Genomic DNA, 25,829 nt, shown 5'->3' with positions numbered 1-25,829 from the left:
TATACGCTATAATCTAAAAGGAATTCATGAAATTTAAAATTTGTTATTTATTAGATTTCTAGAGCAATGAAATCTGGTCTAGCAATCGCATTGCTGGTGCTTTGACTGCTTACTCTTCACAGATTCTTCACAGAACTCTAATACACTTAAATAATCCATCCACACCGAAGGAAACCATGGGTAAGAAGGCTGTAAGTCCTGTCTCTAAAAAAAGATAGGAAGAAAAAGAACACTGTTCTTTGGATAAAGGTTAGCGAAGGCAAACTTTTTTTTGACCATAATGAACAAAGCAACTAGCAATGCAAAAAATAATAAGTTAGCTGATTGGATTGAGCCATAACTAACAAACTAACAACAAGCCACAGATTGTTAGGGTGAGAAATGATCAATCATCAAACATTTACATGCCCACAGGTGTCCCGCAGGGATCCATAATGGGTCTCCTCTTATGTTATGCACACTCATGTCAATGATCTGCTAACTGTCTGCCCCAGTTCCAACATACAAATGTGTGCAGAATACATTTTCTTTGTTTTTCCCTTCAATGCTGCATATTGTTATTGCTTGTTTTATGTGCTTTGTGTCCTTTCAACATTTATGTAGCCTACTAATGTGTATTTTATTTTAGGTAGGCCTATAGCCTATGACCTTTTAACACCAGTCCCGTTTAGGCTATTCTGGCATACCTGCATGTCAAGATTATTAATGTGCAATGTCCATGTCAATAAACTTTAAATACATAAATAAATTAACCGTTGTGGCTGCTTGTGTAGACTTTTATGTTAAGATTTGGCTAAAAGTAGCATGCTTTTAATTTGACAAAACGAAAATGGTCGTGACCAGGAAGTGCATCGCCACTCGCTCTCACAGATGCGCCATCTTGAGTGCAAGACGAAGAAGACGCTTTTTAGAAGAGGTAGGAAATCGGCTTGTTCCGACACCATCATTCTTACTATTGTCACAGATATAAATGCATATGCACCTTTATTTTCGGTATATTGTGAAATTGTGGACACCCAGCATACCCGAGGTTGTTGCGTCAGAACTTCACTCTAAGGCGATGTTTGCATGTCTCTCTGCACTGAGGCCTAGAATGGGGGAGTGGTGTCGGCTAGCCAGTGACCATTTGCTCCGTAGACAGTTGATATGTTTATGGCCACGTTAACTATATCAAACCTATTTCACCAATTAATTAACATATACCTCTAGCAGATGTTATTTCATTGTAGTGTTGGCATAGCCCTTGCTCATCTTGCGGGGAACAAACTATTAAGCCAACTTGCTAGTTAACAACATGTTATGTCATAGCTAACGTTAACTGATTTGCTAAGTGGCTAACGTTAACTTACTTCAGTGTTTAAAGGTAATGTACATATCTAATTCCCCGCGTGTATTTATGTTGAATAGATTTCATTCTCAATTACAATGAATGTAATTGTAAACGTTATATCACGTTAACGGTTCAAGTATGAACATATTACCTTGAGTAACGTTACACGCAGTAATAGCTAGCTAACTGAAGCGAATTGAAAAGAATGAACTCTTCGACTAGCAGCTAGTTGTCTATTTTTCATGGGACTAATCTAAAGACTAGGATGAACATAACCATGCATAGCTCTGTTAATCGTCATCATGACTCCGCTCCAGGCTGAATCCAGGCGCAACGTTAGAAGTCCCAGAGTGAAAGATGTGGGACCAGGGTGGCCAGCCCTGGCCACAATGGCCTCTAAGCCAGCAGCAGTGGATGCAGTCCTTCCAACATCAACAAGACCCAAGTAAGTCAACAAGAGGGATGGAATTGATTCAATATATCATCCAAACCCATCACGCAGTTGTGCATTGTTGTGCTCCAATTCGAAATGCAGTAATTCCAAAGAAACATGATTCTCATGAGTGTATTTGAAGGAAGCATTACAGGTCAAAGAGTTTATTTGCAAGCAAGTAGCCTACCAGCCCTGCTGATGTGTGTGTGTGTGTGTGTGTGTGTGTTGGGCACAGGCCAAGTGGATTGGGCAGCACTGGCACAGGCCTGGATAGCTCAGAAGGAGTCGAGTGGTCCTGGGACTGAGCCGCAGCCCCAGCCCCCGATGCAGCCGCCGATGCAACCCAACGGCCAGGATATACCTGGCCTGGAGCCAGCAGCACACAACAATCATGGAAGCTTCCAGGGAGATCCCAACTTTAACAGAATGTGGCAGCAGCCTGGTACGCACATCATTTTATATAGCAAGTCACATCTAAATGATTGATTTATTCAATTTCGTTAATTACTATTATTAGCTATTCTTTTTTTTATGACCTCTACTCACTGTTCTTGTCATATGTTAATGTGTTTTCTGCTCGGGGGACATTTGTAGCTCCTAGTGTCAAGAAAAGGGTGCGAAACGTTTTGAAATGAGGCTATAAAGGGGTTGAGCGACAAGATGTCGTCAAAATCCATTATGGTGGGACTTGGATATCTGCTCCTTAGGACTTGTCTTGTTGTTAAAGGAGTCCTAGAATTCAAAACCACATTCACCTTGTTACTGTTGAATTTAGGCTGCGAGCAGTGTCCAAAGGACAACACCAAAGACTTTACCGCGTCCCCCGCCTGCTTTCGTATGCAAATTGGGAAATAGAAACAGCCGTGTTGAAATGCTCCAATCTGAACAGAGCTCAGATAACACGTAATAGGCGCCCATCCCCCTTTAGATACACCCCTCGGCCCCTCTCATTTGCATACCTTCGATTAATAATTCTTGTTAAACTGCTCTTACGATGCTAGTATCTAGATATGTGGTCTATGGCAGAGACGTTGTAATGCTAGCGTTATTACAGCTAACTTTGGAGAGTTACTATACTAAGAAATGTACTGATAAAACTTACCAATCTAACACATTCATTCTGTTGGGGAATCTGCTGCACTTCATCTTCGTCAGAACCTTCTTCTGACTCGGTTTATACATGTACGGCTGTATTCCTTATTTAAATCCATTGTTGATAGCTTTATCAAAGACTTTGGCTTTATTTACCAGCAGTAAACGTAGTTTCACTTTGCTCTAGCTTCAGACCGGTGGATTGAGCCAATCAACTTTCAGGACATATCGGCCAATAGACCAATCAGCGCGCATCTCATTTGAATATTCATGAACTTGCTGAGTGGGCGGGAAAAACAAACTGTTTCATTGCAAGGCTTATTTATGACCGTGTATTAGGCGATCTAGCAGTGCTCCTGGGGCGTTTTCAGCCCCACAAATTTACATATGACATTATTTAGGCTCAAATATCAATTTGTAATGGTCAAAAAATGCGTTCTATGACTCCTTTAAAGGAGAACTCCGGCGAGTTTTCCTTCAAGGGTTTCTCCTTCAAGGGTGAATGGCTAAACACTGTGATACTTTGTTGCTTTTCTCAGTATTTGTGTAAAACTTGCATCCATCCTTCCGTCACCAAATCTAGTTGGTGATCTTTGTCTCTTGATGCTATAAATTGTTTGCTCTCTTTTGGAAATGAACATCAGCTAGTCGCTCTGTCTTTTCACCTGTGTCATTGGTGTAGAGCCAGTGATAACTGGCACTGTACAGAGAACTGCTCATGATTTCTCCGCTGTGTTGTTTCTGCAGATAGTAAGCAAAATATTCCATGATAATCAGATTATGTGTCCCAGACACATCTGGGATATCTTGTTTTGGGAACGTACCTTTAATCACGAGATTAATGTCGTTGGTTAACAATGCTCATTTTGCACAGAGAACTGTCTTTGATGTCCAACGTCTTTGTTAGGTGAAGTGAAAGTCGATAAGACGTGCAGACATAGAACCATAACGTGTGTGTGTGTGTGTGTGTGTGTGTGTCATCAGAGTGGGGAATGCATGGTCAGCATGCGCCCCCTCCTCCTCAGCCTGACCAGGCCTGGATTCCCCCAGGGCCCGCACCCATGGACATGGTGACCCCCTCCGAGGACAGCAACAGCCAGGACAGCCTGGAGTTCCCAGGGGACCCCCATCACGGCATGTTCCCCCAGAATAGCCACGGCTACGGTGGCCAACCAGACGGTTATCAAGGCCAGCCCATGGGCGTGGCGCAGTTTGACTATCAGGTATGCCAGGTGAAAATATGCAACTGACCGACGCTGTTAGTCAGTGAGGAAGTTGATGGAGTTGTTCAAAGCTCTCATTGGCAATCACCATTTTGTGTGTGTTTAAGTACGTATCTTTAGTTGTAAGTGTGCAACCATCCTAATTTCCTGAGTATTGAATATTATAGTCCTAAACAGTTACCACGAGAACAGTGTATGGAGTGGGTTCTTGTGTGTCTTAAGAAATAGGCAGCCTTCCGTGCATATAGACTATAAATACAGCTTCTTCTACATCTCTCTTCTTCACCCACCCAGCATGGAGCAGCAGCATATGGACCCCCTGCATCCGGCTTCCACCCCCCCTACTGGCAGCAAGGACCCCCCCAAAACAGACGGGACCGCCCGCCGGGCTTCAGGGACCGGCCTCGCTCTCCAAATCAAATGCCCGCCAAGCCAGACGCCCCGACTCTAGGTGCGCACGCCCTCTCTCTAGGTGGGCATGCCGTCTCTTTGTGCTTCCTCTGGAACCATAGTCTTCACCACTCAGTGTTTTTAGAAGCCAAATCATGCGTAGTAAACACAATACTGTCCAGAACCAGCTATATTATTTTCTTACATCTCATTTTATTTTTTTGGTTACTTCTGGTGGCTTCACATTTGACGCAGTGCAGGTTGTTTGTTTGAGCGATCATTGGTGTCTGCGAAATTCGTAAATTAAATTGCAAATGTAGATTAGAGGAGAAATCCGACCCATAATACCCCTGCTGACCCCCTGGCTGACCCTCTACAGATGCGGTTAAGAGGCGGACGCTGCCGGCGTGGATCCGCGAGGGCCTGGAGAAGATGGACCGCGAGAAGCAGAAGAGGCTGGAGAAGGAGCGCATGGAGAAGCAGCGCGCCGAGATGGAGAACGATGACCGCAGGGACGACGACGAAGAGGTGGCCGAGGAGGAGACCGGCGTAGCACGCGTCCCGCGCAAGAGCAAATTTGTAAGCGTCCGCTCCCACTTTTCCACTGTTAGATTTGTGTTTTAATGACATTTGAAGGACCATGCAGCCTGAGCGAAGAGAGTAGCAATAGACCCCTGTAACCTCTGAGAAATGGGCTGAACTGTTATGTGACTTTGGATGGGACATTTTGTATGACTTTGGATGGGACATCTTTGCTTACTTAGTGTAAACAAAACAAAGGTGAGTGGTGTAATCGTGAATTGGGCCTGTAAAGCCTTTTGTGTGTATGAATGTCATACATACAGGCAAGAGCTATTGCAGGATTACGCCAAACAAGCGACTAAATGACCATAAATGTATAACCATCCAAGTCCAAAAACCTGTTCTGCACATAGAGAAGCAGAAGTCTGAATGCAGACTAAATTCTTTAAAATATTTATAGTGTCTATCATAATACAGGAACCAGCAACAGACAGTTTGTTGAGTCAACAGTGTGGTTGAGTTGTTATACATAGACTTGCTGAAAATGTAGAGATATTTCCACTGTTAGAATTGTCATGTGAAATTGTCTAAAATTCGTATACCTCTCCTTCTCTCACACAGGACAGTGATGATGAGGATGGTGATGATGAAGATGGCGACAGAGATGGCACACTTGCGAGGAAGTCGGAGTTTGCTAGCAGAAGCCCCTCCCCTTCACATGAAGACCAGAGTGAGCCGGAGATGACGGAGGAAGAACGGGATTTCCAGCTGGTCAGTCTCTCTCTCTCTCTCTCTCTCACACACACACTCTCTCTCTCTCTGTCTTTCTCTCTCTCGCGTCTGTTAATGTGTCATTGCTGTCATTGTCCATGCTTGGTGGATAATCTTCCTCTTCCTCTTCCTTTTCTTTTCTTTCTGTATTTCTCTCTCACCTCTGACCTTTCCTTCGCTCCTTCTGTTGTTCTTTTCCTCTGTCCTTCCATCCCTCTCTCCCTCTCTCTCTCTCTTTCTCTCTCTCTCTCTCTCTCTCTCTCTCTCTCCCCTCTGTCTTTCTCTCCCCCCCCCTCTCTCTCTCTCTCTTCCCCCCTCCCTCTCTGTCTCTCTCTGTCTCCCTCTCTCTCTCCCTCTCTCTCTCTCTCTCTCTCCCTCTTTGTCTCTCTCTCTCTCTCTCTCACCACAGATGGTCCTGACCAAAACGCTGCTGACGGAGGTGCTCCTGGAGGTCACCAGCGAGGAGATCTACCAGGTGGCCAAAGAGACGCACCGCAAAGCCACCAAAGGTCTGCCCCCTCATGCATTCTTTGAGTCCCTGTTCCCCCTCTGCCCTGCGGGCTAAACTGCAGCGGAGAAGCCCTATGTGCCTCTCCTGACGGTCAGCCCTTAAAGCCCCCCCCCTTAACTGTCCTCAGACTCCCCTCTGAAACGTCACTGTGCTGCAATATGTATGTTGGATGCCCACACTAATGTGACTTGGCTCTTTATGGTGTGTGTGCCTGTGTGTTGAGACAAAAGAAAAGAGAACTCCAGTGACTATGAATGACCCCTTGACTGGCCATTCTGTGCTAAGATACCAGGGAGGTGGGGTTGGGCACTCTTGGAAAGACAGACCGACAGACAGAGAGACAGTTATGCTTAGCTATCAAGACGCCCAAAGTCATGATTTAAAAAAAAAAAAAAGGTCTCTGTTCACCCGGTTTCTGGAACTTGAAGCCCCGTCCAGCTTCCACCCCCCTGACTAGCACAAGGCAGGTGTGTCCATCAGACTGTCGAGCTGCAGCGCGGTCAGACCTGAGCGGATCTGACCGCTGCGCAGCGCTGCTGTAGTGCACACACACTGTTAAAACTCTCGTCTCTTGACGTCCTCTTCTCTTCCACTGTTTGAACTGAACTGTTTTTTTGACTGGCAGATAAATGTTGTGTTAACCCTTATCTCTTTTTCTCCGTTTTTCCCCCTTTTGTTTTATTTCTTTTTGTTTTTGTTTTTTTGTTTTGTTTTGTTTTTGTTTTGCTTCCTCTTTTTTGTTCTGCCTAAGGGAGCTCTTGTGAATAGTGCATATTCTGTGCCCCCTCTCTAGACACTCTCTCATGCCTAAGAGACAATGGTGGCTGTATGTGTTTTAACATGTTGTTCCTGTTGTTGATGTGAATCAAAGCTCCTGCCAAACAGCTGGCACAGTCAAGTGCACTGGCTTCTCTGACTGGCCTCGGTGAGTGTCCCCTCCATCCGAATCCGGGGGCGGGAGGGGGGAGGGGGATTTGGGATTAGGGATTAGGGGGTAGTTCCAGACCTTTTTCTCTCCTCTCCTCTTCTCTTCTCTCATTCTGCCCTCTTGTTCTTCTTATACAGCCCTCAAAGGGCTTTTCTTAAACTTGACTAGCCAACTGAAACGATGTCTGGTTGAAATGTAGTTACAGTACAGTTTTAGATGTCCTATGGATATGTCTCAGTGTTAGACTCTTTAACAGCATGCAATGTTTCAGTTTACAGTAAGTGGAGATCATTTTGTATAGCACAGTTAGATATTTGTATAAGTTTACCTTAGCTGGAGTTGTGTTGCATTTAGAGGGCTTAGTATAAGGATTGTGAATGGATGGTGAACAAGAAAAGTGTGTGTGTGTGTGTGTGTGAGTGAGAGAGAAAGACCGGCTATTATGTCGGCGTTGATGAGACTCTGCTATAAGCGAGGGGGGCTCTGTCGCCGCAGGTGGTCTGGGGGACTACGGCTCGGACGAGAGCTCGGACGAGGAGCGCAGCAACCAGGGCTCGGAGTCCTCGGACACGGACGAGGAGGAGCTGCGGCACCGCATCCGGCAGAAGCAGGACGCCTTCCGGCGCAAGGAGCGCGAGCTGCAGCTGCTGCAGGAGAGGGAGGCGCTGGAGGGAGGCAAGCACGGTGAGCATGGAGGCTAATCAGTTTGTTTGTTTGTTTGTTTGTTTGTTGTGATTGGTTGTTTGTTTTTTGTTTGTTTGGAGACAGGGTAGATCCTTGCACTCAACATGCCAACTCTAATGTTGATTGTACTGTCTCTTCTGTAAAATCACTTTGTTGTGAAAGGTCATATGTTAAAAAAATATAAAATACATTTATATTGTTTCATAAGTGATTGATTGCTTGCAGACATTGTTGGAAAACTACAAAATCCCAGTGTTTTGCAGAACCGATTTCTGGTCCCGTTTCCCATAGATGGAATAAACCTAATCCTGAAAATCATTGAAAATGGTTGTTTTGCGTTTTCTAAATCCCTGAACAGCGGCAAATAAATGTAGTAGGTTTACTTTACACTTGTACATGTATGGATTTGCTTGATTTTGTGTATGTGTGTGTGTTGCAGAAGATGCTGCAACGGACAGATCATTCAGAGAAATGACCACTCACGAGGACAAGCAGCCAGACCCCAAGCACAGAGACAGAGACAGAGACAGGGAGGCAGAGAGGGAGGCCAGCGCAGCGTCCGCAGGCAGGTCAAAGGTCATCGAGGGTGAGGTCAGGGGAAGGTTAGGGTCAGGCAGGGAGCCCAGGAGCCGCTCCAGCTCGGCCGGCCACTCCTCCAGCAAGCGCTCCTCTTCGTCCTCCTCCTCCTCTTCCTCGTCCTCGTCCTCCTCGGCCTCCTCGCGGTCCTCCTCGCCGCGGCGCAAGCGCCGCCGCAGCCGCTCGTCCTCCCGCAGACGCCGCAGCCGGAGCCGCAGCTCGCGCCGACGCAGCTCGCGCTCGGAGCGGGGACGCGAGCGCGGCGGGGGCGGCGGCAGCGACAGGAGGCGGGGCAGCCGAGGCCACTCCCCTTCCTCCGGAGGCCACTCCCACAGGAAGCGCAGCCGGAGCCGGTCCCGTTCGCGCTCCCGCTCGCGCCACCGCCGGACCACCAGCGACAGCAGGGGGCGCAAGAGCAGGTCGAAGGACAGGGCCAGTCGTAGCCGCAGCAGAGACCGGCGCCACGCCGGCGCCAGCAAGGAGCGCAGCCGCCGTAGCCGTAGCAACAGCCGCGGTGGCGGCCGCAGGAAGCAGAAAGAGGCCAGCAAGGACAGGGAGAGCAAGCGTAAAGACAGGAGCCACAGCCGTGACAAGAAGAAGAAAGACAAGGAGTCAGATAAGAAGAGGGACAAGCAGAAGGCCAAAGAGCGAGAGAGGGATAGAGACAAGGAGAAAGGGAAAGAGAAGGAGAAGGAGAGAGAGAGGGACAGGGAGAGGGAGGCAGCCCCTCAGGAGGAGGTCAACGGGAAGTCCAAGCGCAGGAGGGAGAGCGACCCCTCCGACTCCCACCAGAGCGACAGGCTCTCTAAGGACAGCAAGGGCAGCGGCGGGCACAGGAAGGGCTCAGGCAAGGCTAGCAGGAAGTACTCCGAGTCGGACTCCAGTAGGAGCAGGTCCCGCTCCCCCGAGGTTAGCAAGGAAAAGAAATCCAAAAAGTCTAAGCGTAGTCGCTCGCACTCCACGGAAAAGTCTCACAAGTCTGGTAAGAAGGCAAGCCGCAAACACAAGTCTAAGTCACGATCAAGGTAGTATTCAATTTTTTACTCCTCCTTTTACAACTGTTTTTTTGAATGATACTGTTTGTGTGTCGTGTATGTACAATACATTTCAAGTAAATTTCAAAATGTCACTGTTACTAGAGCACCTTTGTATCTAAACTGGTTTGCCATAATGAGCTGATTGAAATAAGGCAGTATTGTGGTGCAATAATGGCAAATGGTGCTTTATAAAAAGTGCCTTACTAGTACCTCCTGAAGAGGTTGAGTTTCAGTACCAGACCCTAACTTTTTCACAGGCCTTTGTTGTGTCCGTGTGACTGATGTGTTTTCTATTTGCCTTGAATGTTTGACGTGATGGTCATCGTCTTCAACATAAGTGTGGAATCTCTGTGTTTTGTGCGTGTATATGTGTTTTTGTAGAAGTGAGCTAAAAACTTGAGGTGCACACTTTACTGGTGTGACTGCACTAATGTCCCCCCTCCCCGCCCGGCGGTTCTCTTTCAGGTCCTCCTCGCCGGCCCGCCGCTGGAGTTGAGGGCTGGCACGGCCCTGATCTGTGCACTTATTTTAAATTCCACGAGTTTAACAGGCTTGTCTCATTCTCGAGGCAAAGGTGTAGGTGAACTCCTCCCCTCCCAAAACCCCAGCCCCACCCCACCCTCTCCCCAACTCCACCCATCCCTCCCCCTCCAACCTCTTGCAGTGTAAATAAAGTGTTGTCATTTTTTAAGTGCCCCATGTTTTCATGATGTGACATTTCTAATTTGCTAGGTTTTTGATTTTGCTTCACTTAGGTTTGTTTTTTTTTTTTTTTGGTTTTTTTGGACCTATGTTATCCACAATTGAAGGATGAAATAGAATATTAAGGTTGTAACATTTTAAAGATCACACAACAGAAACAGAAGACAGAAATAATCACTTATTGATGTAAATTGTTGAATAAAACAAATGTTTTCATGTATGGTTTGTCTTTCTGTGTGGCCAGGGGTTAGATGGTAAAAGTTAATGTAGTGGCACATTTTTGTCTTAATGCTCTTGGATATAATTTAGTGCTTAAAATCATGAACAGCCTTCAAACACTATTAAAAGGAACATTGACATCTGTTGCAACAGTCATATAGCCTACAATAAAACATTCAAATATGACTTACAGTAGTGGAATTGATTTGTAATTGAGTTAAACGCTGTGGTCATCTTCCGTAGAATCAAAAATGATCTGTTTTTGATGGTAATTTGTTTGCACGGTTAACCATATGGGTCAATGTGGGAGTCTGAATGTACAACAGAATGAATGTATATTCAGTCATGTAATTTTAACCCAACACTGTGAGTTAACAATCAGGGATATTTTTCACATTTCATGAGAAGCATTGATATTCAAGCTCTCTCTTGTAAACAGTGTGCATTTTACTTTGGGATAAAACAAAAGTATTTCCTGGGAGGCTGCTGTTTAAATCTAGCTGTGTTTAAAAATGAATTCAGGGATATAAAATTAAAAGAATCTTGTTCTTCCCAGTAAAGTTTGGACTGGTAGGATGGGCTGGTATACCCAAGGGATGAACTGAAATTACTGTAGACCAATTTTCTAATAATTATTGTTACGAGGGCAGGCAGTGAGACTGGGATCCCTATTGGTTTTGTATTATTACGTTATTATATTTAAAAGTATAGTGTGTGCAATAATATATTTTTAATTAATTTAATATATATTTTTTTAAATGTAAGTATATCTACAAAAACTACACGGACACCAAACTTCTTATGGGTCCATATCCTGGCAGTGACCTCAGACGTATAGGTAGACCTCTAGCAAGGTGCCGTAGGCCTATTGGGCATTTCTGCTGCATTTGGATTTTAGCACAAAAACACGAACATGTTGGGAAGCATTTGCCCGTCACATTGACTCTGGATTTCTTGGGGGCATGGCAATTAGTGAAACCATATAGCCCTGTATCATCATGTACTCAAATGTACCTTAAATTACACCTGAAATAATACCAAAATCACTTAATTTCTATCAAGTGGTCCTTGTAAAACAGGGCCTTCATTTGACCTGAAATGCCATTTTAACCTAATGTTCATAAGGTGTCTAGACAGGGGTTCCCTTCATTAAGAGGGTAATTATAGAAAATGTATATCTACATTTTATTTTCAGGTGTTAATTCAGGGATTTCTTGATTAAAGGGAAAAGGTAAGGGGTGAATTCAGTAGGCCTTTCTTCTTTGTCAACCTTAATCTATGCACATTTCTATTTTAAAACTAGGCTACCTAATTACAGAAGAGGTTTTAAGGTAAAAAAGTAAGGCATTTATAAAAGGGGTTTTGCTTCGTTGTGCATATTCTTTTGCAAATATCTTCTGATGTAGCCTAAAGGTCTAACTAATCAAACACACAATCACTACAATGTATCTATTCTATTCGTTATTGGTGGGTATTGAGAAGAAATGTAGGCTACTTCACCAACCAGACATTCGCCCGTGCTCACAGTGGTAGGAACGGTTTTTATGTTCAGTGTTTCCACCCGAGCGAGAGGTTGGTGAACATGCGTGGGTCACATTGATCGTGATCAAATCTGTCAGTGTCAATGGAAAATAGTATCTAATGTTCGGTTAATAAAAACAATTATGTACTCAAAGAAATTTGGACGTCTGGTGTACGGGCTGTGCACGGAGACCAAGGCACTGCGTTCAGCAAACATCAAAGGATCGAGTTCCTCAGACACCTCAATTCGTGTCTTATCCTCTTGGACAGTTTGTAAACATCAGAGATACCACTCTCTCCAAAGCAAGCCCCATGACAAGAGGGACAGTCAGCCAAACACACTCTGGAATATACGGTAGGATAGGCATTACAGCATACCTTACCGTCAGTCCGTCATTGTCACGCATGCATTGAGTGGTGTTAGCTTTCATAATCATGCAATGTTCATTTGAGGTCATGTTTAGATTTCGCTTAGAAACAAAGTAGCTCTAGTCTAGGCACCTCAACAATGCATCTTGATCTGGCAGGCCTCAAGCTTCAAGCATTCGTCAGGTTTCCCACACTACGGTGGACCCTGGAGAGGTGAAGAAGTTCCAGTCTCTAGCCGACAAGTGGTGGGATCAACAAGGGGAGTTTGGGGCTCTGCACTCTATGAACGACCTGAGAGTGCCTTTCATCAGGTATGTTATTACTCTTACAAACCTGCAGTTAAGCAGTTGTTATCTCTCCAAATAGTTTTTTTTAAATTGAGGATGTTCCCGATAATGGGCAAATGTTCATATCATTATGACTTACTGGAGTGTTTTAAAGACCCAGTAAAGTCATCCTTTCATTAGGCTATACTAAAATGAATGTGTTTTTTTGGCCACATCATCATAGAAGTTTTTTGCCCACTTTAAATTTAGAAATGCAGGGACAGTTGGGTAACCCCTAAAGGCCTTCTTGCTCTAGGCCTGTTTTAATTGGTCAATCTGTTCTGATATACTGTATGTGGGGCCTTGGGCAAGGAAGCAATCCATACATGTTAATTAACTATTAAGGCAGCATTAAAAATGATCGGAGATTCCATCACATCAGATGTGTATGTGAGCGAGAGCCTGTGAGCCTGTGGTTATGTGCATTTTGATTGGCTATATGCTCAACACCCCTGCCCCTGCCGTGCCCCCCCTCTCCCCCCTTGAAACCATAAGTCTCTATGGCAACAGACTTGGCAGAGACTGAGCCATAGTGAATGTGGGTGTGCTCATGTCGGGAGGGTGAGGGAAGGATTGAAGAATTGAAACACATTGTGCGATGGGGTGTGAGGTGGTGTATCCGTGCCTGGAGGGCCTGTTTAAATGAGGGGACATCACTGATGTTGCTGGCTATTATGGTTAATGTGAAGAACGCTGTTTGTTTGCAGCCAGGCCTATCGCCCCCCCCCCCCAGCCCCACCACCACCACCACCACCACCTCTATTTGTTGCTGTGCCTTTGATGTAACCAGTGCAAGTCTGTGTGGCATAGGCCCTAATCAGTTCCATCTTGAGGCTTGCTGAGGAGATTGACTGAATGAGGACTTGAGGCGCTGAAGGAACCTCCTCAGTGCTGCTTGCGTTGCAGAAGATATGGGGCCAAATGCCTCTCTGTGCCCAGGAGCTGGGGGGGGGGGGGGGGGGGGGGCACCCGCTCAGGGCGAAGGATTGGCTGAGGGATGCTCACAGGTTACCCCATTACCGTTCAGATGCCAGGCAGAGATGAGAGGAGAGGTCTCCATGTCCCCAGGGGCTCTTCTTGGAACCTCGGGATGACAGAAAGGTGTTGGGGTGATGGGGGCATTAGAGGTTCCTCCACGGCCCCTGAAACCCCCTTATTTGTAGCAGCCTTGTGCTCTTTCTTGGGAATGACTGCTAATTATGTCGGCATCGTTTCCTGCAGATGCCCGCTGTCCTAAATTCCCAATGACAGAGTCCAGAGGGCAAGTTGACGAACCCCTTATGGGCAGAGGGACGGTTTGCCTTACCTTTCACCCCAGTTACCCTTTTGACCCCTGTCTGTCATTTCAGGGACAATCTGTTGAGCATCCATGGCAGTGGAAGGCCTGGCAGTCCTTTGGCCGGCCTCAGGATCCTGGATGTTGGCTGTGGAGGAGGCCTACTTACTGAGGTAAGCAATGCATCTACTGCTGTGTGTGTGTGTGTGTGTGTGTGTGTGTGTGTGTGTGTGTGTGTGTGTGTGTGTGTGTGTGTGTGTGTGCGTGTGTGTGTGCGTGTGTGCCTGTGTGCGTGTGTGCGTGTGTGTGTGTGTGTGTGTGTGTGTGTGTGTGTGTGTGTGTGTGTGTGTGTGTGTGTGTACATGTGGTTGTTTGTCTGTTCTTATGTTTTGTATGTCAGAGAAGAGACAAAAAAGGGGTTGGAATAATCATACCAACACATCATTTCATGAGCGCTAATTTTTGGGATTGCAAGCTGTCGCATTCCAACGTTCTCTTGTACTATTTGCTCGATATTATTTGCCCTCAGAGTACAAACATATCGGTTAGATTCAGGCGCAGGCACTTGATAGGCCTACATGAGAAGGCACGGACTGCCATGTGTGTTTAATCCAGCATGTGACTGGACTGGTCATGGTTTGGTGGAAAAGACAGCTTGAAGTTTGGCTTGTTTCTTTTTTGCTCTGTGAAGCATCTTTTTTTATTTTGGGTTCTGGAGGGAGGGAGGGCTGTGGAATTGATATGATATGAAAACCGATCAGCAAGACTAGGTAATTGTAGCAGACAACGTCATGTCCCATAACTCTGCCAGACACACAAGTTCTCTCTCTCTCTCACACACACACACACACACACACACACACACACACACACACACACACACACACACAGATAGTCCCTTGCATGTTTGAGTATGGTCGGGAATAATTTGATGTCTGCTAAAATTACATCACTCAGTTAAGTGTTCTTCACTGTAAAGCAGCTGTCCATTTGGATGCGCTGTTGAGCCACCATCTCCCCCAGTCTGCTCTAGTCTCTCAGACAGTACTCATGGCTTCCAGCAGGTGGCAGCGAAGAGTAAAACACTTTATTCCACACATACTGAATTAATCATACATTTAGAAGAAGGGCCCTAGACTGATATTAGCGAATAGCACTCTGCATTGACTAACAATAATAACTGAATCAGGGCTCACATTTCCTACCCTTTTCTTCCTGTAGGGGGAAGTGTTTTTTTATACCTCAATGACTGTGTGTCTGACAGTCTTTAGTCTCTCTCTCTCTCTCTCTCTCTCTCTCTCTCTCTCTCTCTCTCTCTCTCTCTCTCTCTCTCTCTCTCTCTATCTATCCCTATCCCTATCTTGACCTCTTGACATTTCTTTCTTTCTTTATCTTCTCTCTCTTTCTCTTCTCTCTCTTTCTCGGTCTTTCTTTCACTTTGCTTCTGTCTTTTCTCCCCCTGTCTCTCTCCCTCTCTCTCTCTCTCTCTCTCTCTCTCTCTCTCTCTCTCTCTCTCTCTCTCTCTCTCTCTCTCTCCCCCCCCCCCCCCCCCCCCCCCCTTCTCTCCTCTTCCCTCCCCTCCTTCAGCCGCTGGGTAGATTAGGCGCAGACGTTCTGGGCGTTGACCCGGTGGAGGACAGCATCCGCACTGCCGAGCTGCACTGCTCGTTCGACCCGCAGCTGCGGAGCCGCGTGCGGTACCGGGCCTGCACGCTGGAGGAGCTGGCCCAGGAGGAGGAGCCCGAGGCGGGCACAGAGGACTTCCACGCCGTGGTGGCCTCCGAGGTGGTGGAGCACCTGGCCGACCTGGACATCTTCGCCAGCTGCTGCTACCAGGTGCTCAAGGTGAGGTTGTGGTGTGGCCAAGCCGTGGTGATGCTCAGCTAAGCGAAATAGAACGAGTGTGTGTGTCTGTGTGTGTGTCTGTGTGTGTGTGTGTGTGTGTGTGTGTGTGTGTGTGTGTAACATTGTGTAAATCCACATCTTCTGTGGATGTAGTTATGATTCTGACATTTATCACAACAACATTCCTCCAATGAGCCAAGTTTTTCTTTTTCTATAGCAACAAGTACTGTCACAATATTGCCAGTATTGTAACCGTGCTGCAGTATTATCGGTAGTAGATTACTTGCATTTGTGTGTGTGTGTGTGTGTGTGTGTGTGTGTGTGTAATGATTTGGGTCACATAGACTCAGTCAGTGTCAGCCAGATGTGTTTAATCTTCTGGGTCAGTGTGCAAGGGGCAAACATGATGGAATAAGTGAAAGGCTAAACCCCAGTAATCTTCTTTGGAGTTCAGGACAGTTTGTGTCTCTCTCTTGCTCCACATCAGGAAATGCACTCCTGCTCTTTTCACCAGAGTGCAAGACTAGCGCATAGCCTGCAAATCCAGACCCACTTGTAGAACAATTTTGTCTAGCTATGAATTAGCCACCAAGCATGTATTTGAAAATATCACTATCACAATTGGATAACACTACTACCACCAATGTTTACTGACTGATTCCAGACTTCGACGCAATTGGATAACTCTGTGACCAATGTTTACGGACTGATTCCGGACATCAATGCAATTGGATAACACTACGACCAATGTTTACAGACTGATTCCGGACATCAATGCAATTGGATAACACTACGACCAATGTTTACGGACTGATTCCGGACATCAATGCAATTGGATAACACTACGACCAATGTTTACGGACTGATTCCGGACCTCAATGCAATTGGATAACACTACGACCAATGTTTACAGACTGATTCTTGACAGACGTTGCACTTAACCATTGACTTTATTGAATGGAGGTGTGCATAAGGTCAAAAAGTGAACATTTAGACTTGAGCTTTTTTTCCCCTCTCTGTGCAGCCTGGTGGCTCTCTCTTCATCACCACCATCAATAAGACCAACCTGTCGTACGCACTGGGGATCGTGGCGGCCGAGCAGGTGTTGGGCATCGTGCCAAGCGGCACGCACGACTGGGAGAAGTTCATCAGCCCTGTGGACCTTGAGCGCCTCCTGGAGGCCTGTGAGTGTACTGTCCTCCGTACTGCACCCCTAATGACTGCGTGGAATACAGAGGCTTGCTATTGTTCTGGATAGATTTAAGCAATAAGCCCCGAGAGGCCGTGGTTTATACTGAATATAGAACAGCTAAGGGGCGTTGTTAGGCACGATTTCATGACACAAAGGCACAGCAACGAAAAATTTAACAATGTATTAATAGATAATCATTCTTCCGCCAAGAAATATATTCCCTCCATATGAATGGTTGCCATGCAACAACGAAACGCAGCTACTCCAACTTTTGTGCAAGTTGTGGTAAATGCGGTCAAGGTGTGTGTTTATGCTGGAATTTGCAACGGCATCGAACGTGATTCAGTCAATCATAATCAAGGACCGGAACTATCCGTTATAGATATGGGAATAATGTCCTGGTCACACAAAAATAAGTCCATGTTGGTAGTTGCTCCCATTACGGAGGCCTGTGTGTGTATTGTCCCCCATATTGTACTCCCCCTAGGGCTGTGCAATTAATCAAATTAATCGATTAATTGTGATTATGACTTCCAACATAATTGAAATATAATGATTATTTTGCTACATTCAGTTTCATAACAATGTTCTCCTTTTTCTGTTGTCATGTGCATTATCTTTTACCTCCACCAAGGAGGTATATGTTTTCATCGGGGACCGGCGTCTGTTTGTCTGTTTGTTTGTCTGTCTGTCTGTCTGTCTGTTTGTCTGATTGTTAGCAAGATAACTCAAAAAGTTATGGATGGATTTCAATGAAATTCAGGGAATTCAGGGAAGGTCGGACATGACCCAAGGAAGAAACAATTACATTTTGGGACTGATCCGTAATTCTGTCGGGATTCCAGAGGCGTTTATGTATTTAGCTTAGTGGTGTAATGGCATGGTATGGCCATGTGGTGGCGATCTGAATAGTTAAGGTTCAAATGTATGACAACCTAGAAAGAACAATGCAGGCGGAGGTAGCTGCGCTCTCTGAGTGCTCTTCTAGTTTTATATGTATTTTTTCCTGTTGGATTATATTTAAAATTCAATTTAAACATGTACATTTTGAATATGGATGATAGTTCCAAAATCACTGAGTAATCACGCTTAATAATAATCTCAATATTGAATAAAATAATTGTGATGACTGCTCCTTCCTTAGCCATCTCAGAGAATTCTGTTGAATTCTGTTGAAGGCAAGTTCACGGGGCAGCCGTGGTGTACTGGTTAGGGCTTCGGACTTGTAACCGAAGGGTTGCCGGTTTGATCCCCGACCAGTCCACCACGGCTGAAGTGCCCTTGAGCAAGGCACCTAACCCCTCACTGCTCCCCGAGCGCCGCTGGTTGGGTAGGCAGCTCACAGCTTTGGGTTAGTGTGTGATTCACCTCACTGTGTGTGTGCTGTGTGTGTTCACTAATTCGGTTAAATTGGGTTAAATGCAGAGAAACGAATTTCCCTCACGGGATCAAAAAAGTATATATTCTATTCTATTCTATTCTATTCTGATGTATTTGCACTATATTCACAGCTAAACCCTCTTTTTCTCATCCTCCTCATCTCCTCTTCTTGTCTTCTGTCCATCTTTACCTCCCCCCCAACGTATCTTTCGGTATTTCCTTCTATCGTTCCTTCCTCAGTGAGAGCAACTAACCTCGGTATAGGGACACTGTTGGAAGTCCCAGTGTTGGCCCTTTGAGTGTTTGGTAGATGAACTTAGGTTGATTGTGCACTTGACCAGGTCATTATTCCCATATCAATCCACAACAATAGTTTGTGTTGACATTAATTTCACACAGTCATTAGGCAGACCCTTGTGTTGTCAGAGACTTGCAGTTGAGTGCTGTACTCACATCAGTTTTTTTTTTTTTTTTATCAGTAATCCGGCTTCTCACAGCTTTATCAGTAGTTGCCACAGGGGCAGGTTTACTAAGAGGGAAGGTAAATCTGGACATGTGTGGGCACCTGAGCTGGTAACTTAGCTTATCTGGCAACATATTCAGCTGCACTCTTTTGTGTAAGCCAGATACTGTTTATGTTTGGGCTACATGGCTCAATGGCACATAATCCATCTACAAGTGTCTAGTACACCAGAGAGTCTGTCCAGGATGTCTATCCTGTTGACCCTGTTGATTTGGCCCCTTTATGCCGTACGCCCTGTCTGACAAATAATTGTAATATTTGACAGTCTGAGGTGTCAGTCACAGGACCTTCCACATCTTGATTCGCAAGCCAAACATGCACTGAAAGAGGCCTGTCGTCATAATATTTTCACTTCTGGGAACTAATAGGTAAGGATTTATATAATGCTAATTATATGCTACGTATTATAATTATTTTTCTAACATAGTTTTTTTTATCATTTAATACAATAGCTTTACTGAGCAAGCTTTCGGTCGCTTGACCTTCATCAGGCAGCGACCGAAAGCAATTTTTTGCACAAAGACCTGAAGTGTGCGGATTTTTCTTAAAAATCTACAAGTTTATACTAAATCCTGCACCTCACACGGATGAGCGGTGATCTTTTACTCTTTTTTAAAAAATCTTTTAATATAATAAAATCAGCTCTGTTTTGCACCCAGCTGGCTTCCAGGTGGAGTCGATCCGAGGGATGCTTTTCAACCCACTGTCGGGGTCCTGGTGCTGGACTGAGAGCACAGCCATCAACTACGCCCTGCACGCTGTGAAGCGCTCCGAGGACTTAGAACCGCACCGGGCCCACGCTGAGACTGAGGAACCAGAGTATGAGACACCTCCACGAGCAGCCGCCTCTGGACAGAACTGAGGGAGAGAGTGTGTGTGTGTGTGTGTGTGTGTGTGTGTGCGTAAATAAAATGAATATCAGTTTATGAAAGTACATCATATATAAATGAGAGAAATCTCTCTGAGACGATGAAGGGGTGAGTGCCTATCTATAAACAAATTTACATGACTTAACCAGAGAAATCTCTTGACTGAGAGTGAAAATAAATCTCTTGTAAGGCAGAAGATACTCCCCATGTTAACATGCAGGGGAATGGGGCAACAAAGAGCTAACAGACCAGCTGTGCCCTTGAAAGACAGATGTGATGTATTAAACAGGTGAGATACCTATGTTTGTAGAGAACCTGATGAAAATGAGTGTTGAAATAAAATGAAATACTCAAAAAAGGGACGAAATGTAGTGTTCAGACTCTTTTCTTTATTATTCACCCTTTCCAGCACATGGGATATACATTGAACTCTTTAAAGGGACACTTCACTGATTAGCATTAAGCTTTGTATCTTTAGAAAACCAGTCATGTTTTTGAATGGTCGTGCATCATTCCCTCAGTTGCCTTGAGATGGGAGAAATACGGATTTCAATGTTGTTGAAATCCGTATTTTTCCCATCTCAAGGCAAACTGAGGGAATGATGCACGACCATTCAAAAACATGACTGGTTTTCTAAAGATACAAAGCTTAATGCTAATCGGTGAAGTGTCCCTTTAAGATACAGTACATAACAAAATCCCTTCTCACACGCCAGCCTTCCCCAAATAGCAAACATTAGATTACCGGTAGATTAGATTAAACTTCATTGAATCTAAAGTCATTGTGCAGAGTAAAAGTACAAAGACAAAGAAATGCACTTTGCGTCTAAAGCCTACCTTACACTGATAAGATTTGGGAAAGATTCTTGAAAGACTGTAGTCTTTTAACTAATGCCCCATATTCAAGCTTTACTCAAAAGACTACAATCTTTCAAGAATCTTTCCAAAATCTTGTCAGTGTAAGGTAGGCTTTAGCAGACGTGCAAAGTGATACACAAAGTATAGACAGGTGGTGCATAGACAGGACAAGACAAAAGTGCAGTGTAGAGTAGACGGTGGTGTACAGTTGGGGGATGGGTTGTCACTGGGATGCAGAGCTCGTAGGGCGGTGAGCTACAGAGGCCTACCGCGCACAAGGCCATATATTGATATCATGAGCCCCTTTCATGTATAGGCCACAACCTAGATATGCTTATTATGCACCCCAAGCCCCCCCCCCCCCCCCCCCCCCCCCTCCTAACAAAAACATGTTTTTTGACAGGTCTGATTCTATAGAATATGAATATGAATGTTAACATTGAACATTTTGGGTTGTGCTACTTGTTTTATCCCTGTGAATAGGGAAACCCTAAACCCTTTAACACAGAGATTGTCCTAGTCAATCAGAACAGATTTTTAGATGATCCAATACACACTCAAACTTCACATATGATGACTCATATTTTGACTTAGGTCAAAGGACTGCTATGAATTGAAGGCTACCATAAGGGGAGGTAGTCTGTATCATGTACAGTTGCTATAATTTTGTATGATAAATGTTACACGTTAAACTAACTGTACCGCAGTAAAGCAACTGAACACTTGCAATCAGAAAAATAATGAGATGCATAAATGTAGAGCAAATGTAGATGCATTTTATGATAGGCATGTGACATAGAGGTTCGACTCCAGATTCGAATAGAGATTTAATAATATTACAGTATATAGCCTACACCACTGTTTACTTAATTTATGATGTCAATACATTTTGTGTCCTTAATATCCCCCCACACCATGACTATCGCCGGCTACATATTCTCAACTGAGAGATCAAAAGTGCTCACCTTGCATTTTTATCTGCAGTTATGTGACTTGGGCTCACACATAGCTGCAAGTTGATGTTTTAATAATGTATTTTCTACTGTATGGTTGATGGAAGTGTAAAATATCAACCTGAAACCTGAGTGCATTTATAGGGATTAATTTGCACACAAATAACTGACATCAGAGATGTATTTGACATGCTTCTACTATCCTTCTACTACAGGTCAAGAGGTGTAGTTCACAATTTGACCTTTTCGGAATTTGACCTTTAATTAGGGTCACCAAAACTTTCAAGAAAAAATGGAGACATGTTTTTTGTTTACTCTTAAGATTTAATACTCTCCAAAAGTTAACATACGATTTCCAAGTAGTAAGGCACACAGAATGTCTTCACAAAACTTGAGATGGACACACACAGAGGCAGGCAGAAGCATCTTGCAAACGTTGACATCCTCATGGTGTTCTGTCCGGGTCAGAGGTCAAAGACTAGACCCAAGGCCACCAGTTTGAGGTCAAGGGTGAGTGGACAGGACCGGCAGGTCAATCACTCCTCTATTCCTCTTCTTCGTCAGCGGCGCCTTCAATGATGTAGTTACACTCCTGTGTGTCACTCTCAACTGTGTCATCGTCATCGTTTATAACCGTTCTGAGAAGGTAGAAATACAAATGTGAAAACAAATGTGGAAACATTTCTATCATTCTACCGATTACAAATATATTATTGTTGTCGGCACACCTAGTCCTAGATGAAGTTATATTAAAACTGAATCCATGGTTTAATTTAAGGTTCAATGCCTATACAGCACCCCAGCCGCATGTGTGTAAGAGGAGGCCCTAGTGAGTGTGTGATTGGGGTGTGGCGCTCCTGTCTCTCTGGTTACGGTTACCTGATGAGGACGGTCTTCCTCTCGGTCACCTCCACTGCCTGCTCCTCAGAGTAGGTGGCGATGGTCTCGCCGTGGACGCCATTTCCCAGGGCCGCTCCAAGGCTTCCATTTCCATTGGCTGCTTCATCACTTCCGACAGCAAGACCACTGGCCGCCATTCCCAGGTGGGCAGCCATTCCAGCTGCTACTTCGACCGCAGCTCCAGCATCCATCTCTGCTCCTACTCCCATTCCAGCACCAGCACCTGCTCCGGCCCCCATTCCAGCACCTGCTCCGGCCCCCATTCCGGCCCCAATTCCAGCCACCATGGCTCCGGCTCCGCTCATCCCAGCACTAATGGCTTTCATGCTCATCAGTCCCTGCACTATGCTGGTGATGCGCATGTCCTCACCCTCAATAAGTTTCCTATGCAAGGAAGACACAGTGTCACTGTTACAAGGATTGCAAATGTGTTTACAGATTGATCAAATGTGAAAAAGACAAGAGGGGAAAATATCAAAAATAAATAGAGAAACCAAGGAGCTGTGATATTACTCATTATAGTGAAATCTAGCCTAATTCATGCTCCAACTCAGGAGCTTGTGGTGTGGTTAACATACATTTGCTTAGGCTCTATATTAATCTAGGAAGTTGTGAAATATGATGCGTGTTAGTGTAGACCAACTGCAGCACATCACATGCCTGTATGTTGTGATCTCAATCTCCAGGCTCATCTTCACATTGAGCAAGTCCTGGTACTCCATCAGCAGCTGAGCGATTTTCCCCTTTGTGGATTTCAGCTCCAACTGAAGAGCCTCGATCCTGGCCTAGAATCATCATTAATATTATTATTTTCCCTGACTAGTACAGCCTATCTATAGGCACAAAATAAACTGCACCCATTTAATCATCTGAGCTATTCTAACTGGAATATGGACTCACCTGGAGAGCCTTCAGCTCTCTCTTGTGTCTCTCTTGAGCTTCAAGAATCTGTGCTTCAAGAGCATCATTTTTAGTCTTCAGACCATCCAGGTCTCGCTCCCTGTCTTGAATCTGTAAATACAGAAGGGCTATTCAACGCTATGCCATTCAAATGATCATATGTTTGTTTTACTTGTAATTAATATGTTTTAACAAGGTTGAGATTGGCTGAAAGGCCAACATAGGCCTACATCTTTTTTGGCCGTTGATAGCTCCCCTCTGGCACCACGAATCCTGTCCACATGTTTGGTGGATTTGTTGTTTAAATCGTCGAATTTTGAATTGTACCACGAGTCCATTTTCTGAAAAAGACAGAAATACCCTTGAAATGCAAATCTATGAATGATTTTTATTTTATGTAAATAGTTGATAGCCTTCTTTTATGGGACTTTTTTATGTTGAAGCCTACCTGAAGATTATTTGCTGCGATGGTGTCATACTCATTCTGAATCTGCTTCAGAGCATCCGAGAGATCAGGAAGGCCGAAGGCGCCTTGGGCGGAGGCATGGGCAGCGTAGATCTGTTTCATGAGGTCCTCGATTTCCTGTTTGAATTTCATCATGTCAAGCAATATATTACAATACAGAAACGGCAAAATGGTTATGTTGGTGTTGTCTACGTTGGTGACTATAATTTCGATAATGGATCAATTAACGCACCTGTCTTTGAATTCTCTTCAGGAACTCCATCTCGGCCTCCAGGTTTTCAAGTTGTTTCTCCAAAGCAATGCGGGCGGAGGTGGCTGCGTCAACATCCTGTATGCATATGGTTAAAAGTAAGCCACTCCGGATAAATCAATTCAGAGTGTTAATCAAATTTAAGGTGATTGGCTTACAGGGCGGAAGTTCTCCAGGTCCATCTCGGCCTTCTTCCTCAGCTCCACAGCCTCCTCATATTTGGCCTTCATCATCTCCAGATGTCCAGCCATGGCATCTTTAGCAGCAACAGCCAGGTCCTTAAGAATGAAAACAAGACAATCTGCAGTTGGAACATGCTACATGTATCAAAGGAGAGATAGATGTAGTCACCAATTAGGTGTTTGTGGAGAGATTTTATTTAAACACCGGTTGACGTGGCTGCCATTACGGGTGAAGATCCGATGCATGTTTGTATGAGTAGACATACTGTAGGCTCAAACCATGTATGCAACTGAATCAGACATACCCGCTCCCTCCTCATTTGTTCTGCAAGTTTCCTCAGCTCCTTCAGCTGCTCTTCATACAGCATGCGCAGGCCCGTGGGTTTCAGGAACCGGTTCTGGAGGGCCTCGATTTCTGTCTCCAGCAGCTTATTCTGCTGCTCCAGTGACCGGACCTTTGGAGACAGGAGGACACATACATTATTGCCCCTATGTGCGAGCGAATATGCTCGATGGCCAAAGAAGAACAAATAATGCGATGCTCCATCTTTGCAGCTAGAAGGCGCATTTAGACACAGCCATTCTGTACCGCACACTCAAGCATGAACAAATCAGACAAATTCTGTCAAAGACGAGCCTAGAAGACGCGACTCAATTCCAGGACAATCAAATATGCTATGAATTAGTCACTGAATTGAACCATTATGGGTATTTTATATGCCGTGCTTTAGAGAGTTATTCTATAATGGTACTTTCAGAAAACAAATTGGATATAAGGTGTGAATTAGTGGCAAAGGTGGATCCACTTGCCTTCTCGATGTATGCAGCCAGCCTGTCGTTCAGCACGACCATCTCCTTGCGCTCGCCGGTGCGAGTGTTGAGGAATTCCTGATTTTCGGCGGCAGCTGCGTCCAGATCTATCGCTTCTCCATTGGCGCCCACACAGACGGAGCCCATGCTTGCGCCGCTACAGTTCAACACATGCATGACCGTGAATTAGTTATTGACACAGCATATGACAAAATAACATGGCAATGGGGCATAATATGCACAATGAATGCAGTGGGGACTTAGATCTGCGACCTCTAAATGACCCCTCACATCCTAAGGAACCATGTGCTCCCCCTCTGGCCGGGGTGGGGTGGAGCTCACCTCGCCATCAGGGACCTCCGGGAGGAGGAGACAGCCCTGCGTCCCATCGCCATGCCGTTGGCAGCTGAGGCTGCGGCCGAGCGGGAGTAGCTAGCGGAGCGCTGCTGGCGGGCAGGAGAGGCGCTGGACACCCTCACCTGGAGCGCGGTGGAGGACGAGGAGGTGGTGCATTCCTCGAAATGTCTGCGGTATGACGAGATCCTTTCTGGGCTGTGACTCATCTTGGCTGCTGTGTGTCCGGAGCTCTGGAGCTTTCTCTCTCTCTCGGTGTCTCTTCCTCCTGGAGGTGGCTGCTTTGGCTGAGGAGAGCTGGGCTGCTGAGTGCTGTCTCTTCGGCTCTCTCAGCGCCCTTCTTATACCCAGAGCGGCGGCCCAGCCCTGAGCATGAGCCAGCACCTCTGGAATGTCGAACCTCAGCACCACAGCACCCGTCCCACCACAGAGCCTTC

General features: G+C 45.3%; 3 protein-coding genes across 6 annotated transcripts; 2 read left to right on the top strand and 1 right to left on the bottom strand.

Annotated features, from left to right (window-relative positions):
* The first annotated feature begins 835 nt into the window (after nt 1–835).
* Nucleotides 836–10,419, top strand: pnisr (PNN-interacting serine/arginine-rich protein). 4 transcript variants are annotated; one of them, XM_062538244.1, is made up of 12 exons: nt 836–916; nt 1,648–1,775; nt 1,999–2,205; nt 3,840–4,078; nt 4,373–4,529; nt 4,848–5,047; nt 5,612–5,761; nt 6,171–6,270; nt 7,144–7,197; nt 7,696–7,884; nt 8,327–9,485; nt 9,963–10,419. In XM_062538244.1, the coding sequence occupies exons 2-12, from the start codon at nt 1,688–1,690 to the stop codon at nt 9,991–9,993; spliced, it is 2,574 nt and encodes an 857-aa protein (XP_062394228.1). In that variant the 5' UTR covers nt 836–916; nt 1,648–1,687; the 3' UTR covers nt 9,994–10,419. The 4 variants fall into 4 exon arrangements, with proteins under 4 accessions (XP_062394228.1, XP_062394227.1, XP_062394226.1 ...); XM_062538243.1 differs by having other exon boundaries at nt 8,324–9,485; XM_062538242.1 differs by having other exon boundaries at nt 4,373–4,550.
* A 1,570-nt stretch (nt 10,420–11,989) lies between these two features.
* coq3 (coenzyme Q3 methyltransferase) lies at nt 11,990–19,750 on the top strand. The gene is made up of 6 exons (XM_062538250.1): nt 11,990–12,294; nt 12,467–12,619; nt 13,984–14,083; nt 15,498–15,755; nt 16,780–16,939; nt 19,510–19,750. The coding sequence occupies exons 1-6, from the start codon at nt 12,083–12,085 to the stop codon at nt 19,710–19,712; spliced, it is 1,086 nt and encodes a 361-aa protein (XP_062394234.1). The 5' UTR covers nt 11,990–12,082; the 3' UTR covers nt 19,713–19,750.
* Nucleotides 19,751–22,074: 2,324 nt separating this feature from the next.
* Nucleotides 22,075–25,601, bottom strand: LOC134082281 (glial fibrillary acidic protein-like). Its single transcript, XM_062537930.1, has 11 exons — nt 25,381–25,601; nt 25,039–25,195; nt 24,534–24,683; nt 24,205–24,324; nt 24,029–24,124; nt 23,779–23,913; nt 23,561–23,671; nt 23,331–23,441; nt 23,091–23,215; nt 22,410–22,814; nt 22,075–22,168 (listed from the first exon to the last, which is right to left on the bottom strand). Exons 1-11 carry the CDS (start codon nt 25,599–25,601, stop codon nt 22,075–22,077), a joined length of 1,725 nt encoding a protein of 574 aa, XP_062393914.1.
* Nucleotides 25,602–25,829: the final 228 nt, after the last annotated feature.

This window comes from Sardina pilchardus, chromosome 6 (genome assembly GCF_963854185.1).
Source record: "Sardina pilchardus chromosome 6, fSarPil1.1, whole genome shotgun sequence".
NCBI classification, from domain to species: domain Eukaryota; kingdom Metazoa; phylum Chordata; class Actinopteri; order Clupeiformes; family Clupeidae; genus Sardina; species Sardina pilchardus.
The sequence above is the reverse complement of the archived record's forward strand: the minus strand, read 5'-3'. Positions and strand labels throughout refer to the sequence as shown.

What these genes read in the sequence shown, in the direction of transcription:
- LOC134082281 (XM_062537930.1), bottom strand. Translation starts at nt 25,601, where the DNA reads ATGAGTCACAGCCCAGAAAGGATCTCGTCATACCGCAGACATTTCGAG. An exon ending in ATTGAGATCACAACATACAG is followed by an intron (nt 22,815 to 23,090) that starts GCATGTGATGTG and finishes TTCCTTGCATAG; the next exon opens with GAAACTTATTGAGGGTGAGG. An exon ending in AGGAAGACCGTCCTCATCAG is followed by an intron (nt 22,169 to 22,409) that starts GTAACCGTAACC and finishes CTACCTTCTCAG; the next exon opens with AACGGTTATAAACGATGACG.
- pnisr (XM_062538241.1), top strand. Translation starts at nt 1,688, where the DNA reads ATGTGGGACCAGGGTGGCCAGCCCTGGCCACAATGGCCTCTAAGCCAG. An exon ending in CAGAATGTGGCAGCAGCCTG is followed by an intron (nt 2,206 to 3,839) that starts GTACGCACATCA and finishes GTGTGTCATCAG; the next exon opens with AGTGGGGAATGCATGGTCAG. An exon ending in GCACCGCAAAGCCACCAAAG is followed by an intron (nt 6,271 to 7,143) that starts GTCTGCCCCCTC and finishes TGTGAATCAAAG; the next exon opens with CTCCTGCCAAACAGCTGGCA.
- coq3 (XM_062538250.1), top strand. Translation starts at nt 12,083, where the DNA reads ATGTACTCAAAGAAATTTGGACGTCTGGTGTACGGGCTGTGCACGGAG. An exon ending in AACACACTCTGGAATATACG is followed by an intron (nt 12,295 to 12,466) that starts GTAGGATAGGCA and finishes TTGATCTGGCAG; the next exon opens with GCCTCAAGCTTCAAGCATTC. An exon ending in TGAGCGCCTCCTGGAGGCCT is followed by an intron (nt 16,940 to 19,509) that starts GTGAGTGTACTG and finishes TTTTGCACCCAG; the next exon opens with CTGGCTTCCAGGTGGAGTCG.